Here is an 18554-nt window from a genome sequence, read left to right as displayed (position 1 = left end):
AGGTCAGCAGCTTTCTAATATCTGCACATTTGTGGGTCACTAAATGTGCCCTGAGCATTAAGTGGTTAATCTCTGCCTATGGAAATGTTTTGGAATAAATATAACCAGCTTCAACATCTCAAAGGATTTTAAGGCTTGGGTTGCACTGTCATTCAAACAAGGCCTCAAGTGGCACATACTACTGCCAGCAGTACTAGTTTGATTTCCACAGAAGTCAGGTAATTTCCCAGCTGTGTTGCTTTTGATGGACAATTTCCTTCTCATCCGAGTACAAGGAATGTACCTAACTTGTGCCTCCTCTGCAACGTGTCAGAAAATTAGTGATGAAAAGCACTACGAAAGACACAGTGTGTTACTGCAAATATATCACATGACAGCCTATCAAATGGGAATAATGGCACTGCAGATTGATTTTGAACAGCACATTTGGGAGTTGCTAAGGATGTCCATTGCACAGTAAACATCTACTGCCTGACATCTCGCTTGCCTGCCACTGACGACAGATTTTGTATCCATTAATTAACAACTTCCAAAATACACCTTTTGCAGCCTTTATCTAAGAGTATGTGAAATAACTTGTGATATAAATTAAATAAACTCTTCAAAATATGCAGCCCCCCCAAACCAATCTCCTTAATGTAAGGTCATTTCTGACGCAGTCTATTTATCTTTCATGAATGCTTCAAGGCCTAAGTAGGTACACTAAGAAATCAACAACCACTTTTACAATTAGGTAATTGAGTCTGCAAATTGCAGTTAATATCCTCGATTCCTGGCTATCAGCTGAAGGCATTATTCAGAGATGCTTGATCCAAAGGGAATGCATGAGAAAGACTGAGAAATAACTAAGTGTGCAAGTGGCATTCAAATAAACAGAAAAATTTCTTTCAGAAGAGAAGTAAGACATTGCTTGGAAAATTATTACGTATTTTGATTAATGGAGATATAAAACAGAATTATTAAATAGAAAAATCAAAACTTTTGAAGTCTATCAGCTGGAAGGAAAACCAAAGATTGGGAACATAGCTCTGGAGTCAAAATAGAAAATAATATACCACCTATGAAATGATATATAAAATGGGCAAGTAAGAAAGGGGCCCTTCACAGCAAGAGAAACAACCAGATGCTGTGAATCACAGTGACTCTCAGATGCCAACAGGGTGGAGAGCCAAAAGACTATTTGTTACCTGCTGCCAAAGGGTATAAAATAAAGCAGCATATCTAGAACCAACACATGGTGCCTACTCTGAGTACACCTGTCTTGATGCCTGGATGCTGGAGGTGACCTGCACAGGTGTGTCTTGGTGCTTGGGAGTACATGGCAATGACAGCCAGAGTGACTGAAAATTAGTTTTTTTTCCCATCCTAATTTTGCCTCAAGATTTGCTGCACTGTTGCAACATTATTTTTTATATCTAGGAAAGCTATTTATTCTTTGAAGGACATATGGGAAAGCAGTACAGGGAGGAGAAACAAATGTCGTGAGGCGAATGAGAGGGCCTAGAAAAAAAAGGGGGAAATATGTCCTGTGCAAACAGGGATGGTACCAAAGCCACTTGGGAAAACATAGCAGGAAGCAGAGAAAAACACTAGCTGAACTAACAGACAGATCTCATCTGCAAAATGCAAAGAACAGAGGCACATGACTTCAGAAGATAATTGCTAAAAGATAGAAACAATGAAGCAGCAGTAATGATATTACAGAGTCCTTATACCTCTCTGAGACCTGAGAACAAATACCATCTGTAATGTAGTACAAGCAACATCCATCTCTGTAGCCTGAACTTCAGGAACAATTCTGCCCTGGTGCCTGTGAACTAGGAGAAATTCCAGTTTTGAAGATCTCAAAGTCTAAATAGCCAAAGCAAACAAGGAAAGGAATTTAAAGATATTGAGGGTTTCTGAGAACTGCATTTTTAAAGCTGCAGTAAAGAACTACTTATTAAGAATTTATCATATGCATCTCAAAACCCATTCTCAATGGAATTAGGAATCAATATGCCATTGCATCCAAAGCCAGATAATTATAAATGTAATTAATCTTTTCTTCCATGGAAATAATACAGAGCTGTTAGAATTATGTAGAGCTGAAAACAACATTATTTAGAGGTTGTGAAAAGGCAGAAACACCTGGTTGCCTTTCCCCCCTCTTTTTTGGAAACGGTTTTCTTTCATTATTTCTTTCATTATTTCAGATTTTTAAAGAAATAAAAAAAATCAGCAGCTGATTTCCTCTGAAAGTCTATTCCTCCTATAGTCACTTTCACAGTCGGACTGAAGTGCATCACAGGGTACACAAAACAGAAAAAGAATGGGTCGCAGATGCATTTACCTTAAACAGGCATGTTCTTTACCATTTTATCCTTGAACACAAAAAAGTCAATTAGTTCTTAACTTAATTCTTTTTCCATAAAATGACAAAAATGCTTTAAGTCTTGTTGGTTTTCCATTGGTTTAAAACAGCTCCTGCAGCTTCATTCATCATTTGTAAGAAACTGCTGCCCTGTAGCAGCTGCTTTTAACACTTCCTCAGAAAAGGAGATTTATCTTTTGAATTTCTCACTGCAGTAAGTTGCATCACACATGGAACAAAACGAATACAAACTATTTGGCAATGCTTCCCCATGACCTGCACTAGAGATGAACACACTAACTCATCTATTTAGAAAAGCAGACCTAATCACAGCATCAAAGAGAGAACAGATTCGGACTCTTCCTCTGAATAGCTGCAGGTTTCTCCTCAATTTACAAATGAGTGTAGCAATTTCAATTTAATGTGGTCTGTAGGTAATTTTACCTCATGCAAAATACAAACTAATGCAACAAAACCAACAGCACTGATGCAAACAAGAGATATTTACACTTCAGTTAAAATGGATTAGGTGAAGGTTTGAATTTAGGTGAAGGTTTGAATTCATTTTACAATTAAAGGAAATGTATTTTATGGACTTGGAAACCTTTCCTCCAAACTTTCCTTGAATTTGTCAACTTTTTCTACAAATCTACTCACAAGAAATTCCTTGAGGCTTCACACAAATTGCCTTTCTTTCTTTTTGTTGTTTTTCACTAAACTACAGAATAAACTTTACTGGAGGGCAAAGTACAATTTACCAAAACAATTTTAAAAAGTGGGAGCTCATTCTGTGGCAAAAACTAAATTATGTCTTCCAAGAATCACATTTGGCAGAAGTCTTAATACAGCAGACTGCCTTGGTTTCCAGAGGTTACGCCTGAATTAAGAGAGAGCCAGCAACACCAGCCATAAACAGTAACACAACATGTGAAGGAGAGCTGGAGCAGAGAGCTGAAGATCATGAAAAGTTCAGGACTTTCAGAGATTGAATTTAGGATGAAAAAGCTGCTTACTGCTCAAGCAAGTACTATTAAGAACACACCTTTCATTCAGTACATTCCCTGGCTCACTCATGCCTGGAGGAAGCCAGAAGGCTTCTAACTGACCTCCCTCCCCACCCTCTATCCTTTCTGACGAGCCTGGAAGAACAAGACATAGTGACACTATTGCAAAGGGATGTAACACTTCATACTCAAGGAGTAAAATGTGGATTTGAGTGGCACAGAGATGGGGCCAGCAAGCCTCCCCTCTACAGCTACACAGGCAGAAGGAAGGAGGTAACAACACACATTTTAAGGGTAGTCATGCTCCTGCTCTTCTGCACAGGTGCTGCTGGCACATGGAAACACCCCCATTCCTTGAATGAACTCAGGAATATTGGCATGCACATTTTGAAATTCTGACCACACAGTAAAATCCCACATTTGGATACACACGCTTTTCAGTCCAGGACTGATCCCAAGAACAGCATGTATGTGGTTATTGGTTGGTTTTGTTGTTTTCAGGGGTTTTTTTTGTTTTTTTTTAATATACGACTTCCTCTTGGCTGGATCCCTAAGGTTGTAAATTACACATTCTACGTTTAATGTATGCCATAATCTTGTTTGCCATTTTGTTTCCATAGAATGTTAAGTTTTATGGTGCCAACAACATAGCTAAATTCTCTCCATTTAAATAAAGCCCTTTAATTGAAATTTATTCTCAGGCATATCCTGAACTGAAACCAAAAACTATTTCTATTTGAAGATCAGAAAGAATATTCTTAATTTCTGCAATGCAGTGATGCAATTTTTCTTCCTCCACTAGCTTTTCTGCTTCCAAAACTAGACACATTCCATCCTTTATGTCAAATGTGTCAAAATAAAAACTGCTTCCAGGTGCAAAAAACAGATCCCAGGAGGAAAAAAGAGTGAAAAAAAGAAGGAGGAAGAAAAAAAATTAAAAAGAGAAGGAAGAAGTGGAAAAGCAAAGATTAGGCTTTTGACCACTATAATGAAGATATGATAGTCATCTATAAAATCATATAAATTTGCTGCAGTGACGTATACTAAAATTCAACACAACAAAGTTTGGGTTTAATGGGTAAAAAATGCATACATTTTCAATGCAGCCGACAATCCAAACAAAATGTGGGTAAACAACAGAATGATGACTCCTAATACTCTCAACTGTCATCAGAAATCTCTCCAGTTACAGAGAAATTTTCCACAAATACCTGGTGATCAAACTAAAAGCACCCTTCTATCAACAAATTCATTCCCACAATTTACATTCTTCTGTACTTATAAGGAAATTCTTCTTACATCACATGATGACTGCTTCATTCATTGCACTCCACCTCCAGTAATAACATTATGAATTAAGTCAAACATGTATAAACCAATGGGTGGAAAACTGCCTTTTCAACATAAATACACAGAAATCCTTAAAACACTTCCAACAAGAAAGAGATACCACTCAAAAAATGCTGGTCAATGGCAAAGATGAATAGGAACTGATGTGTATAGCAAATACATTTCCTCTGAATACTGACACAGTGCATTCAAGAGCAGGAATGCTCCCTGTTGAGGCTGGGTTTGAATGGGCATTTACGTAAGTTCAACAAGGCTCAAACGCCGTGTCCTACACTTGGGCACGACAGGCGCAGGCAGTGCTACGGGCTGGGGGAACAGCAGCTGGAAAGCTGCCCAGCAGAGAAAGACCTTGTCAAGAGCAGCTGAACATGAGGTGGCCACGAAGGCCAGTGGCACCCTGAATCAGCAATAGTGTGGCCAGCTGGAGCAGGGAAGTGATTATTTCCCTGTAGTGAGGCCAGACCTGGAGTGCTCTGTCCAGTTCCAGGCCCCTCACTGCGGGAAGGACATTGAGGGGCTGGAGTGAGTCCAGAGAAAGGTAACAGAGCTGGTGCAGGGTCTGGAGCACAGGTCTGATGAACAGCTGAGGGAGCTGGGGGTGTTTAGCCTGGAGAAGAGGAGGCTCAGGGGTGACCTTACTGCTCTTCACAACTCCCTGAAAGGAGGCTGTAGCCAGGTGGGTTGGCCTCTTCTCCCAGGCAACCAGCAAAAGGATGAGAGGATATAGCCTCAAGCTGCACCAGGAGACATTCAGTTTGGATATTATGAGGAATTTCTTCACAGAAAGGGTGATTAGATATTGGATTGGACTTCACAGGGAGGTGGTGGAGTCATCATCCCTAAAGGTCTTTAAGAAAAGACTGTAAGAGGCACTCAGTGCCATGGTATAGTTGACAAGTGGTGTTAGGTGACAGGTTGAAATTCATAATCTCAGAGGTCTTTTCCAAACTAAGTGATTTTGTGATTCTATGAAAACAGTAAAATTATAGGAGAGAAGAAGCACGATTTATATATCAACATCCTTTCAAACAGGCACATATCCTGCATAGTAGTAACACTCTTGGAAACCTGAAATTGGATCTGAGTCGAAACCATGAACTGGATGGTGAGAAAAATCTGCAGGAGAGCCTTCTGAACAACCACTGGCTGAAGGAAGCCTGGAGATGCTCACAACCCTACTGTGAGTAGGGAAATTGGGCATTTATAATATAATATGAACGGCATTGCATGTAAGATACCAAACTAGCTTTTGTTTTCCAGGAAGGTAACCACAGACCCCTGTATTTTGGGCTATTTCATGAATCAAAGAAAGGTAAAAGTCACAGCTTTTTTCATGCAGCTTCCTTGCACAAACTCTCAGATTAGCAGTGAGCCCCAGCAGTTTTTGAGAGCTGTGCAAATGCAGTAACTTCTGGGCAGCAATAGGCAAGTGTTGCAAATGGAACTGGGAAAAAACAATTCATTGGTACCACCTCTGTGATGTTTACTACTTCTTTTTTGGGGGTGCAATTGTCATATTATGTTATATATAAATATATATATTAATATATAACATATTTATATGTTATATATTAATATATATATAAATATATATATCTTGTCATATTATGTTATAAATAGCATTGTCTAAAAGAAAAAGAAGTGTAATATAAATTAACACCACTGAGATTCCACCTGTCTCAGGCATCCCCAAGTACACTTCCCCAGCAGCACTTCTGCCCCTCACAGCAGACTGAAAATAAGGAGTCAAGCAGGAACTCTTAAGTGGTGTTGAATTTCATGCTGTTTTGTGAAAAAAATATAAGTGAAAAGTAAAATCAAGCCAGGAGATTTATTTTCACTTATCTAAGTGGACCTTATAAAAGACTAGAAACAGTACAACAGGTTCCTAGAGGTGACAAATTGTCATAGTTCTTCCAGCCTCAGTCTACTGGTTGTTTTTACTGAGTAAGCAAGAAATCCAGATCATCTCAGCATTAGAGCTTACTGATGATTTACTAAAAGGCAAACACATTTTCTACATTTCTCTGCTGCTTTTGGTTATGGTATGCTCATTTGATTGTGACACTGAAACCAGAAGGCTACCTCAAGACATACTCAATATTCAGTATTTGTAGGGTGTCAGCCTGGTAGGTGCCTTAAAGATACAAAAGATTTGCCACTTCAGTGAGAGTTATTAAGCAATCCTTTCTCATGCAACAATGCAACCCTCTCATCTACATACACCCAGTGTTCCTTTATAGACTGCTCTTGATTGTAAAACCAGAGTTTAAGGAGAATCAGAGCAAGATTCTCTGAAGATTGCAGGGGATATAAATGATATTTCTGTGACTACCACAAGCCTCCACATATTTAATCATTGATGTGTTGGTTGCTAAATGATGATTGAAAATTAGTATCTTTATACCATTTTGCATATTTGTAAAAAAAAAAGAAACAGTTTATTTGGCCTCAACCACCCTTTTAAAATTGCTGTAGACATGCAGTCTCCAACTAAAAAAAGTGAAGTAAAAACCTGTAAAAAAGTGACATGAAAAAATAGCTCCTGAGTGGCTGCGCAGAAAAGGAACCATGACCTGATTACCTAATTCTCACTACTCTTCCTGAAAGCATGTACTCTGAGGTTAACTTTAGACTCAAAGTCTTCAGAACATTGCTCATCTTGAAGTGGGACAGCTCGTGCAGAACTTCAACATTTCTAAAATACTTTCTTTCCAATTGCAACATTCTTATATATGACTGAATAGCTCATTCTGAATTTCTTCATGTCACTACCTTTTCTTATTAAGCCTAAAGCTCAGCTCCTTATGTTGTCTAAAGGAACATGGATATTAAACAAAGATGCTGCAGTCAGGCACTCTAGCCTAAAATATCATGCAATTACAGAATTTTATCTTCTGAAAATATGGAGTCCCTAGAGAGAAACTGTTTAGCCTACTAGCTCCAAACTTTGACATGCTATTAAAAAGCATTATTAAAAAGGTGAAACCAGTTAAAAAGAGTGTTCCATTTGTATCAGGCATTTCTATATGACTTCAAGAAAAGCTGAATGTCCAGTTGCCAGGCACTAACCTGTAAAGTGTCAAGCACTGGTATAGCTAGCATGGGATTATTATCCATGGGATGGCTATGGAGGTAAGAGTCAAAATTATCTCAAAGAAGCCAACCTTTGCTGTAGAAGTGAACACCCACCCATCTGGTGCCCCATCTCGGATCTTTTGCAGCTGTCCCAGATGGCACCACTGTCGGGCACGTTTCTTTGGGAATGCTCTCCTGACACACCTTCATGCCCTTCCCTTGGTTCCTGTCCCTGGCCACCAGAGAGAGTAAGCTGTAGACGGCAATGAGGTCTTCCCTTCAGTCTCCTCTGCTGTTCATTTCAGAAACCAAGTGATTTCAGCTGCTACTCCTAAGGCTTCTGCTCCACTCCCATCACCATCTTCATAGCTCTCCTCTGGACGCTCTCTAATAGCTTTATATCCTTTTTTTAATGTGGCACCCAAAACTGCACACAGGACTTGATGTGAGGCCGAGTTGGTCAAAAGCTAACGCTCTATTCACGGCATTTCATCATTTCATAAGTAAAGAAAGGTTGCTCTTTTCAAAGCAAACCCATTACCACTTATCAAAAGGAAAATTCAGCATGCCAGCATTTGTACATTTTGTATTTTTTTAAATAAGAGCACATGAGGAATATCTCAGGAAATGCTTTAGGATTTTTATGTGGGTGGGTGGAGTAGGGGAGGAGTAGCAGCATAACTTTATCTTTTAGCATTGTGCACAGAATGTAGATCAGCCTCCTCCAATGGAAATACCCCATGCTGATTCTTCACATTCTTAGACATAAACATCTCATGATTTTGTAGGCCAGGAAATTGTGAATTTTATTCATGGTCCTGTCCCAGAATTGTCAGGGGGACCTTACTGTTTCTACCTCTGGACTCCTTATTTTAAAAAAAGTAAAAGATTTGCTTGCCTAGCAAATTACTAATACAAAGAAATTAGCATGTAAATGTTGAGTATTACAGCTTCTATAGTCCATGTCACAACATAATAAATCAGAGAAGCTCAGTTTCTAATTTCTCAGTAAATATTATTTTGTGCATAACAAATGCAGGATGCATTTATTTCAATATAAAACAATCTGGAAAATGTCTTTCCTTCCCTGTAAAAGCTATTTGTTAACTAATAATAGATATATATTTATTCCTATCTGATCAAAGCCCACACGTACCAGGCTGATTGAATGAGCTCTTTACCAAACCCACTTACCTGCCCTGGACACACATCAGGTGTGTAACCATCATGGCCAGAGCTGTAGGCTGGGAGCAGAGTGGGCAGGCAGCGCTGGATTCACCCACCTGCTTCCCTCTCTGCCCTGCAGAACACCCAGAAAGAGGCATTCACTAACTGCTCAGACTTGCACGTGCCTGCATTTCCACTGCAACATCCCTATTTCTTGTCTGAAGTCATGCATATAATCCAAGGGCAGTTGTCCAAAATTGGTGCTGGCTTTTGTCCAAATTGCACTTCCCACTTTTAACTGATACATCTTTGTTAAAAGCAAGCTCTGAGCAAATAAGCTAATGTACATCATTTAAAGAGCCCTACTCTCCATATGGATTATCAGTCTCTGGTTTTTTCCTTCTTAACTGATGCAGGCATATCCATTCTTATCGGGGATCATGGACTGTAAATCAGAGACATGGGAATGAAACAGACAGAAGACATATCCAAACTGGTTATGATTACAGGTAGGTCTCACTGGAACAGACAGCAAGGATCATAATGCCTCCTGAGGCTCCCTGAAGGCCCTGAGCAAAGGACATTTTCCCAGAGGTGCACCCTTGGCTCCATGTGCTCTACAGGTGATTCCCATTTGCCTGCACTGATGGCATCTGGAAGCTTAAGCTGCACTGAGTTCATTACACACAACTTCCCAGCTCTGATGAGAGCAAGACGTTCACAACCACCATGAAGAAAACTCTTTCAGAGCATAACGAGCTCTCCTGGTTCCTGCATTGCTTAGACTTGTCTGCACTGGCCAGGCACTACCCGTGATCAGTGAATCCGCACTGCCTGGGCTGGTGTGCCGAGTCAGCTCATCCTAACTGGAAACATCTGCTCAAGCACTCCTCATCCTGGCATACCAGCCTGGGAAATTCCTCTGCAGCTTCTCTGATCCGCCATACCTTCCATGCCCTTTCACATCTAAAGCAAAGCAGGTTAGGGAAAATTCCCTCAGGAGATGGGAGACTATCAAAATGCATTTTCAGGGGATCTGTCTGAAACTTTTTCTGGCTAAAGTGAAACATGAAAGTCACCTTTTGTACTTGTAAATAAGTTTCAAGTTTACCTATTCAGATAAACTACTTTAGGCTAACACTGACATGTCTAAGAGCTTGAACATAATGCTACGTTTCTATGGATGTATTTAATACAAATATACTTGGAAAAGATGACAAAGGAAACCTGATTGATACAAGAAATACACTTGGTTCATTTTTGTCACTAAAAAGTTAATTTTATTTAAAACCAAATTTAAACATTTGCATAGAAAAAATTCTCCGACAAGGCTTAAAATATGGTAAGATGGGAAAATGATTTTGGAAAATAATGGACACTGGATACAAAGAAATAATTTCACAGAAGTCATAATGGAATTGCTCAAAATGGAGGTTGTAGTAAGAAAAAAATCTCATCAAAACTAAACATTAAATAGCTTACCAAACCACAGGGTCTATTTTCTTATTTGATCTGTTATCTAGTGATTTCATCCTGTCCCAAAAAACAGGTTTTCCTTCAACAATTCAGTTCACTGAGTAACACACACACACACACACACACCCCTACAAAACTTATTTTTTCTTCTCAATAGAAAACAAATCAAAACCATTCATTCATTTCTCTAAGTACAAGTGCTGGCCCTCAAGGAATGTAAGGTTAGTTGGCACAAAACAATAATAAATTTACAAATTTACAAATTTAATCTGGCCAGCAATGGGACATGGTCTTTCATTCAGAATGAGGCAATATATGGTACATTATTATGATGTAGGTTAAATAATGCTTACTGGCAAACAAACAGCAGTCAAGAGAGACAGCATGAACTATACACAATCTAAGTGTCTTGCCTTTATTATCTGTCAAGATGTGGCAGAGGAGGAAGGGAGGCTGGTTTGTGGGTTTTTGTGGTATTGTTTCAGGTTGTAAGAGAGTATTTTACCATATGCCTGTGTCACAGCCACGGCATGGAGGTACAGTGATCCAAAGTAAAGTATATTTACTCTGTATTTCCAACAAGCACTGGCTTATCCACATCAGTTTAAAACAGGTGAAGTAAACAGTAAATGCACAGACTGTATGGAAATTTCTACCATTCTTTTCTATTCCCTTTCAAAAGTTACAGAAATGATAATGATATTTTCAAGCCAGCTAAACTCTACTCTTTTCCTCTTAAATTTAAAAAAAATCCTTAGTCATCAGAAAGGCATGTTCTACTCTCCTGTAACTACATTCATTACTCACATGACTTCTTCCTGACCAGATCTTAGGTCATCTCATTGTTTTAACTAATGCTTTTGGAACATCTTCAAAGCTCTTTGACCCTTGTGGCTTTTATGTAAGTGTCCTCTTCCAGTTCTCCATGTACATCTTGGATGTGTCTCCAAATCATTTCATCTCCAAATCATTATCTCCTCCCATCAGTACAATTCTCAGTTTTTTCCTTTCCAGCCAATCCCATCTCTCCAATCCTGCCCTCAATCTTCTGTTTCCATCTTCTGATCACAAATGGCCACAGCCATCCTTGAATCTTAACTGCCTCATAGTCCATGCACCTGGGATGTTTGCGAAGGCAAACCATTCCATTACAATCTACTACTTTTTCCTCGGCCTTTGTGCTAAATCATTCACTTAGGACTATTTCTGCCTCATCTACAGAGACCCTCCCCTCTCTGGCCAACCCAATACCATCACAACCACATTATGCAATCCACCAAGGGCCAGAAGTGGATTTCCTGTTATCACACTAACCTCAGCCTACTAACTAACCTCTCAGCCTTTGACTTTTAGACACAACAAACTGAAGTTGATTGTCCCCACCCTTAGTTCCAGCCATCAATCATACCTATCTGGTCACCCCCAGCCCATCAACCCTACCCTGAATAATTTATCAGCCTTCCACCAAGTATAACATCATCCAGCATTTCCACGTGTGCATAGCTGGTCACTGGACAGGAATGATGCACCCTCTGTAATTCAGAAAACTTCTCTCCCTTGTTGGGATGACACCTACTGTAATAGATACAAAGGCACATCACCTAACACAGGGCAGCTTTTCTTTTCCTGTTACCAACTTTCAATTTAGAACTAAAAAATTGTTAACCTACTTTCCTACATGAGTTGAACTTCATGGCTTTCCTTTACTCTTACTGCTTATACACTTCTTGCCCACAGAGTCTGTGAGCACCTAGCTTTCACACCTAGCTGTTCTGAGCACTGCTACAACACAGCAACTATACAACACCAAAGGCAGGTGCCAAATGCCACATCCCCAGGGACATTTTTTGGACCAAGAGTGGCCAGAATACCTAGCAGAACTTAAATCCTTTGTAAACAACACAAAATTGAACTGTAAGCTAAATGTTTTACAAAGCAAATATAACCCTCACCATTATTTATGTTTTTGATATGCTACCCTGTGTTACACAGAACACCAGGATGAATTGAGCAATCAAACAATTATTATTCATCTGTCCCATAAAAGCACTCTGAGAAAAGTGACAAAATGATAGTTTGGAGGCAATCTGAGCACAAAGCACTACTGAAAAACTTTAATTTCACTTCAGGTGGCCTGGACTCCAGCTTATGTTCAATAGACACTCTCAAACATAATAAGCTCTTAACCACTAAGTAAAAAGAAATTAATTCAACAGGGAACAATATTTTCCTTCTGAAAATATTAATAAAAATATTTACTTGTGAGGTCTTTTCCCTCTTACAATATACAGGTAATATATTGGCAGGACAGTCCTGGCTCTCCCCCACAAGTGAGCTCGAGCTTTGTTCCTCCCATACACTGATTTCAAACTACACTGGGTCACTCCAAGAGTTCCCTCCAAGGGGATATGGCTTCAGCACTAGCTCCAGAGACTTGAACTTCTTTCTCTACGAGGAGAAAAATGTTTCTGTAATAGGTTGACCTTTCTTCAGATACGTTGATATCTGAAGGATGTCAGTTCATTGTGAGAATTTGGAAGTTGGCCATGACTCCAAAGGCTCCACATATTTTCAGAGTGACCATGCCTGTAATTTTAACCCATTGAAATGAAAGTGCATGGCTGGAGAAGAGTAGTACGTGCTTAAATCTCACTGTGACTCAAACACTGATGTATTTCCTGCAGCAGTGATTTGGTAGCATCACTTCACAAAAGCAAAAGGCAACAGGTTTTATTTCTATGACCTTCCTGCATTCTTGCAACTCACATGAAAAGGAACAATGGAAATGTGGCTGAATGTGAGAAAGCACCAAACTGCTGTGGCTTTTTGGGTGGGTGTGGAGAGAAACACACAAACTACAAAAAATCTAATAACTCCACACCCAAGCATTGCTAGTGAATGACCTCACTGGTTTCCTACATGTACTCCAGCAGCTTTCCTGCCATCACTCTGTTAAGCCAAGCAATGATGTCAACACTCCACCTGTGAGAGTGATGTAGCCCTCCTGGGTCATGGTCTCAGAGAACTTGGATAAAAGCTGTGCCAGTGTTAATTAAATGCACCTCTTGTTTCACTGCTGATTTCCTCTGATAAGGCTCAGCTCATTTTTCCTGGAAAGACTTCCATGCTGTATGGGAACTGGAGCCAACCATAACATAAACCAAATATTGCTTAGAGAATATGAAGACATCATGCTAAATATTTAGCTAAAAAAAATCACTGTGTATCAGAGCTGGGATAAATACAAATCTCATTACTTTGCATGTGCTAGTGACAAGGCTAAACTACAAATGCTAGTTACTGCAGATAGTTTATTATCTTCCAGCAGTACTTATCTCTCTCATTTATAATGGTCTTCCCGATTACATTGGAGCAGAAACTCTTAATGACCTGCTTTACTGATCAATTCTGACAGGCTAGAATATGAGAAGTTCACCTGATAAAAGATATGCTTTGAGAATGGCATTTGACATTTAATTAGCATCAGAATTATCACTACAACTTCAATAAAAAACAGCATTTTTTTCCTGCCATCAGAAAAGCCTTAGTTGTAAAAAGGTTTTGAGCAGCTTAGTTATTAAGGGAACTCTCCATTAATACAATTAGCCAGAAAGCAGTGGAAGGGAAAAAAAAATTATGCTGCTGCTCCTCCTTCTTTTTTTCCTATACAAAGAAATCCAGTCCACTGTCATGACTGGCTGTTTTTACCATATGCTGTCACTGGGATTTCTGTAATCCCTCTACTCACAACATTGACTTCCAACTACTTTAAGCCTTCAGGACATGCCCTTTTATACTTGCTTTGCTCTTGCAGACATTTTCAGATAGCTTTATTAGTAAGAGAACTGCAAAAGGATGGCTTTCAGTTTTGAAACTAGACATCAAAAATATTTCTTTTTGCACAGCTTAAAAAGTAACACTGACCCTAAGACTTAGTTGCAGACAACGCTGTGCACAAAAAATCTGAAGGTGACAAATTAGAAAAGTGGTTTCAAAAGTCATGGTGCAATTATATTATGAAAGTTTGTTTCATGATGCTCACACCTCTCCACTCTGAAAGGCAGCAAGCTGGACCTCTTGCCATAAATTTAATTCTAGAGAAAGAACTGTGTGGTAACGATATTAGCAATACATTCATATTCATTCATTCATTCTGATTTGTAGCAATTGTGATGGTTCCAAGAAGTGTTCTGTCCCACATTCCTGAGCATTACATTCCTGAGCATTAGCAATATTTTTCCAAACAACCAATGATCGATGTCCATGTATTTACATTTTTACCTCTTGGGGATCTTATGTTTATACAATACCTCGCCTACAAACTCTCTTGGAATACATAACACAGGCTATACTGCCTTCCCAGCCCAGGATATGGGAGAAGTTCCACGGCTAATACTGCCTCTCACCAAAGTCAGGCTAACTAACTTAGACATATTTTTTACACTCTCCTCCAAAAAGAAAACTCATATACAAAATGTCCTTCAAAAGAACTTCATTTTTTGGTTTCTAAATGGAAACAGAAAGAGGTAATCCTTGAACTTGATTGGTTTATACTGCTCCTATGGACAGTTTCTATGGATTTATGACACTGAACTGCAGCTAGTTTATAGCAAAGCATGCAGGGTGTGACACATTCAGAAAGCTCAGCCCAAGAATATTTCATTCTGACATCCACCAGAAAAACTCCCTCATGGATTTGAATTAGTTACTGCCCATTACTCACATGCATTCCTTCTCATAACTTCATGACACACAACTTGCAGTGCAAACTTGAATCCAGGTCATGAAGGAGATACTAGAAGTTCTGACAAATTTTACCCCTGTCACCAGTAACTGGAATTTGGTCTTACACAATTTAAATACACAGCTGCACTCTGCTTCTGGAGGATGTGCATAATGTGGTCATGCAGAAGGAAAGCATATCCCCAAGCCTAGTGACTTAAAGTGACACAGTTTCCTGAACTCCAGGAACCCTCCTGGTCAGAAAGTACTTCCTTCCTCATTTCAAACACTTGATTGTTTCAGAGGGAATTCAAAACAATAGATTAGAAATTTTCAACCTTTCCTAAGTGTACTGCTACACACGGAAATCAGGCCGTGCTCTGGGAAGATGAGATAACATTGGGAGAGTACTCCTTCCGGAAATGCAATGGCTTTTGCATCCCTTCTCTAGCACCATCCCATGAATCAACTACATGTAAGTCATAACTCTAGCTATGAGATGTCAGATGCAGTTCAGCTGCTGTTTGGATTAAGATGTGCGTGGTTGGCAAAAGGCATGAGCCAACTCACTTCTCAGCTATTTCGATAAGGCCTTAAGGGAAGAAATATCAGGAGCTTCCTAATCTGAGTCTGTACTTGTAAGGATGGATAGGAAGAAAGGATGATGATTGCCTCTTTTTAGCACATCATTGTTTAAATCTCCAATAAAGGAGAAGGAATGTGCTATTACTTCTGCAGTTAAAAATCTACTTTTTCCCAGCATAACTTACTTTTACAGCACCAGTAGCGATGTTCACAAAGACTGCGAGCAGATCAGGCTCATCAGCTGAAGAGCAATTTACTCTCCAACACAATTCACACAATTCCTTTAATCTACATGCATTGAAATGGTTAGTAATGATGGACAAGACTTAAAATTTAGAATAATATCTAACTAGTTATTTACAGACTGAAGTTTGAATAAGAAAAGGCAATGACAAGTAAATTCATTTTTCTGCAGCATTAGGGTGCCTAAATACCCTAGATTAACCTAAAAACAACAGCAAGAGCCATTCTCTCAGACCCAACAGTCAAAGGCTCTTACATGACATTGCATTTTCTTGATTATCTTTTCCTATCAACGTAGAGCTACAAAAAGTTTGAGATAAGATTATTATACAAAAACAAGAACTCACGTGGTTCTACACATTATTTTTGCAGGCAAACAGGAAATGCACTTCCCTGTCAAGCTGGGTGAAAGGGGAGTTACCGAGTTGAATGCTCTGCACTCACCGTTCCTACCAGAGGGTAGATGAATCCTGCTCCAATGCTGGCTCGCACATCACTAATCGGCAAAATGAAACCAGCGGGAACACCCTTCCTCTCAGGCTGATGGGAGAGGGATAGGTGAGTTTTTGCCATGCAAATGGGAAGATTTCCAAATCCCTAATTAAAAAAAAAAAAAGGGGAAAGAAAATAAAAGAAAAATGTTTTAAAAATTACAGTAAAGGCACATTATGTTTTTGTTTTGTTATCACTATCTTCTAGAAACCTCTCATACAGCCTCTCCCTTTGGGCTCTAATGACCCAAAGTTAGACAGCAACTTGAGAGCAGGAGTCAAGAGTCCAAAATTTTCTAAAGGCATTAATGTCTTCTTAGGGTTAAACACAGATGGTGCTCATGATGCTTTCCTTTGTTTTTAAACAAGACAAAACCTGCATGAGGTGATGGCACCCCCTTTACTAATGCCAGTGTGCTAATTACTGAAAATGTGGGAGAAAACCAGGAAAAGTGCCTCAGCAGCTCCCCCTGCCCATAATTTGTCTCCAGGTTATTAATTAATCTTGAGTCAGGCACCTTCCACTCCTCTGTTCAATTCTTTTACAAACAGGGCCAGGAGGAGAGTGGGACTTCAGGGAATTGTCTCTGCACTCAGTGCTGACAACTCTTTAGGTGACATTGTGAAAATATTTCCTAATATACTAACACTTAGACTAAAAAAAAGGATTAGAGAATCACAGCAGGAAAAAATAAAGGCATGGATTATTTTGCTTCAAGTACACTAAGTAACCTCCTTTTCCACTTAGAAAAATCAAATTAATTTTCCGGAAGTTTGCATTTTAGGGAAGATGGCTGTCCGCCTGTCTGACCAAGGACTTCTGTTTGTCTGACCAAACTGCTGAAGTTTACTCAGGAATTTTTCCTGGACATATTGTTTCTATTTTCTGATAGAAAGGCTCCAGCCACATTTATGTTCAGAAGCCATTCCACTACAAAAAAATCACATTCACCTCTTCACACGGTTTCAAAACTTTTCAAACTGTAACATGCTCCCACACGCTTTAGGATAGCTGATGTATTTCATGTTCTAGTATCCATAACTCCTTGGAAGTAATAGGAAGAGAAAGAAATAAAAAGATTTTATAAATATTGGGACCTTTGTTATCAATGTGCATAGCTGTGCACAGGTGTTACTGTGTTTGCAAACTCTTTTTTGCAGGTACAAATGAACACTCTTATGCTAAAATTGGTTACATTTGCTAGCAGCAACTTTTGCAGATATGCAGTTGTCAGGTTCAGGAGAGTAATCCAAACTGCATAGAGAGTACAGTTTCATGGACAATCTCAGAAGTATTCTGAACTCCATTCATATCTCACAGGAGATCACCTTCCAGGTTAAAACTATTCTGTTCTACCAAATCTAAACCAACTCATACTGACCTCCACAGTTCACTAGCATGGGTAAGCTCATGCCTTTCAGCAAAGCTTGACACAACACTCCAGTCTGAGAACATGTTACACCCTGAGGTTTCCCAAGGTATGTACCTGCACAATTCCCTGGTGCTCTTACCTGCCGGGTGTAACGATCAACTTGAGACTGTGCAGCAGGAGACAACTCGATATCCTGAGCTCCATACACCTTCTGGGCAATGATCCTTATTTTTTCAACAATAGGAAGCTGCAGAGACAATACAAGGATGAACGTTGGCCAAGAGAAACTAGGGTCTTGTTTGCTGCGTGAGGTCTCTGAATCTCTCATTTTGATTCATCCCTGTTAAACAGGCTTGCTAAAGCATGAGACCAAGTAAGGAGCAGTGGTGATGGATATGATACACAGCTACAGGTACATGAACTAACAGCTGTGATTTCAGCTACTCCATCATCTGGAAACTGCACAATTTGTGCATTACAGAGTCGACACTGTGAGCTTATGCTCACCTGAAGTGGGGGGAGAAAATTACTGCCATCTAGTTATGAGAGCGAAGAGATAAGCTACACCTCAATCTCCACTGGGTTAACAGGGATCACTAGACAAGAAAGTTTCATTTCAGAATAAAGATAACCTACATAAGTGGACAAGGCAAGGGAGGAGGCAGCCAGGGAAGGTTCCCCTGAGAAGCGAGGAATTGTAGCAGAAAATTCC

At 39.5% G+C, this 18554-nt stretch overlaps 1 protein-coding gene across 1 annotated transcript in view; it reads right to left on the bottom strand.

Moving 5' to 3' along the window:
* Nucleotides 1–18554, bottom strand: part of MTHFD1L (methylenetetrahydrofolate dehydrogenase (NADP+ dependent) 1 like) — a 138139-nt gene that overhangs the window by 30886 nt on the left and 88699 nt on the right. Inside the window, exons 21-22 of the mRNA XM_041470074.1 lie at nucleotides 17982–18089; nucleotides 16423–16575 (exon numbers count right to left, since the gene is read on the bottom strand). Of these exons, the coding sequence (XP_041326008.1) occupies nucleotides 16423–16575; nucleotides 17982–18089 (261 nt within the window). The remainder of the gene's footprint in view (nucleotides 1–16422; nucleotides 16576–17981; nucleotides 18090–18554) is intronic.

Source organism: Pyrgilauda ruficollis, unplaced genomic scaffold, assembly GCF_017590135.1.
Source record: "Pyrgilauda ruficollis isolate IOZ18807 unplaced genomic scaffold, ASM1759013v1 scaffold24, whole genome shotgun sequence".
Lineage (NCBI taxonomy): Eukaryota > Metazoa > Chordata > Aves > Passeriformes > Passeridae > Pyrgilauda > Pyrgilauda ruficollis.
This window is presented reverse-complemented; position numbering and strand designations above follow the sequence as displayed.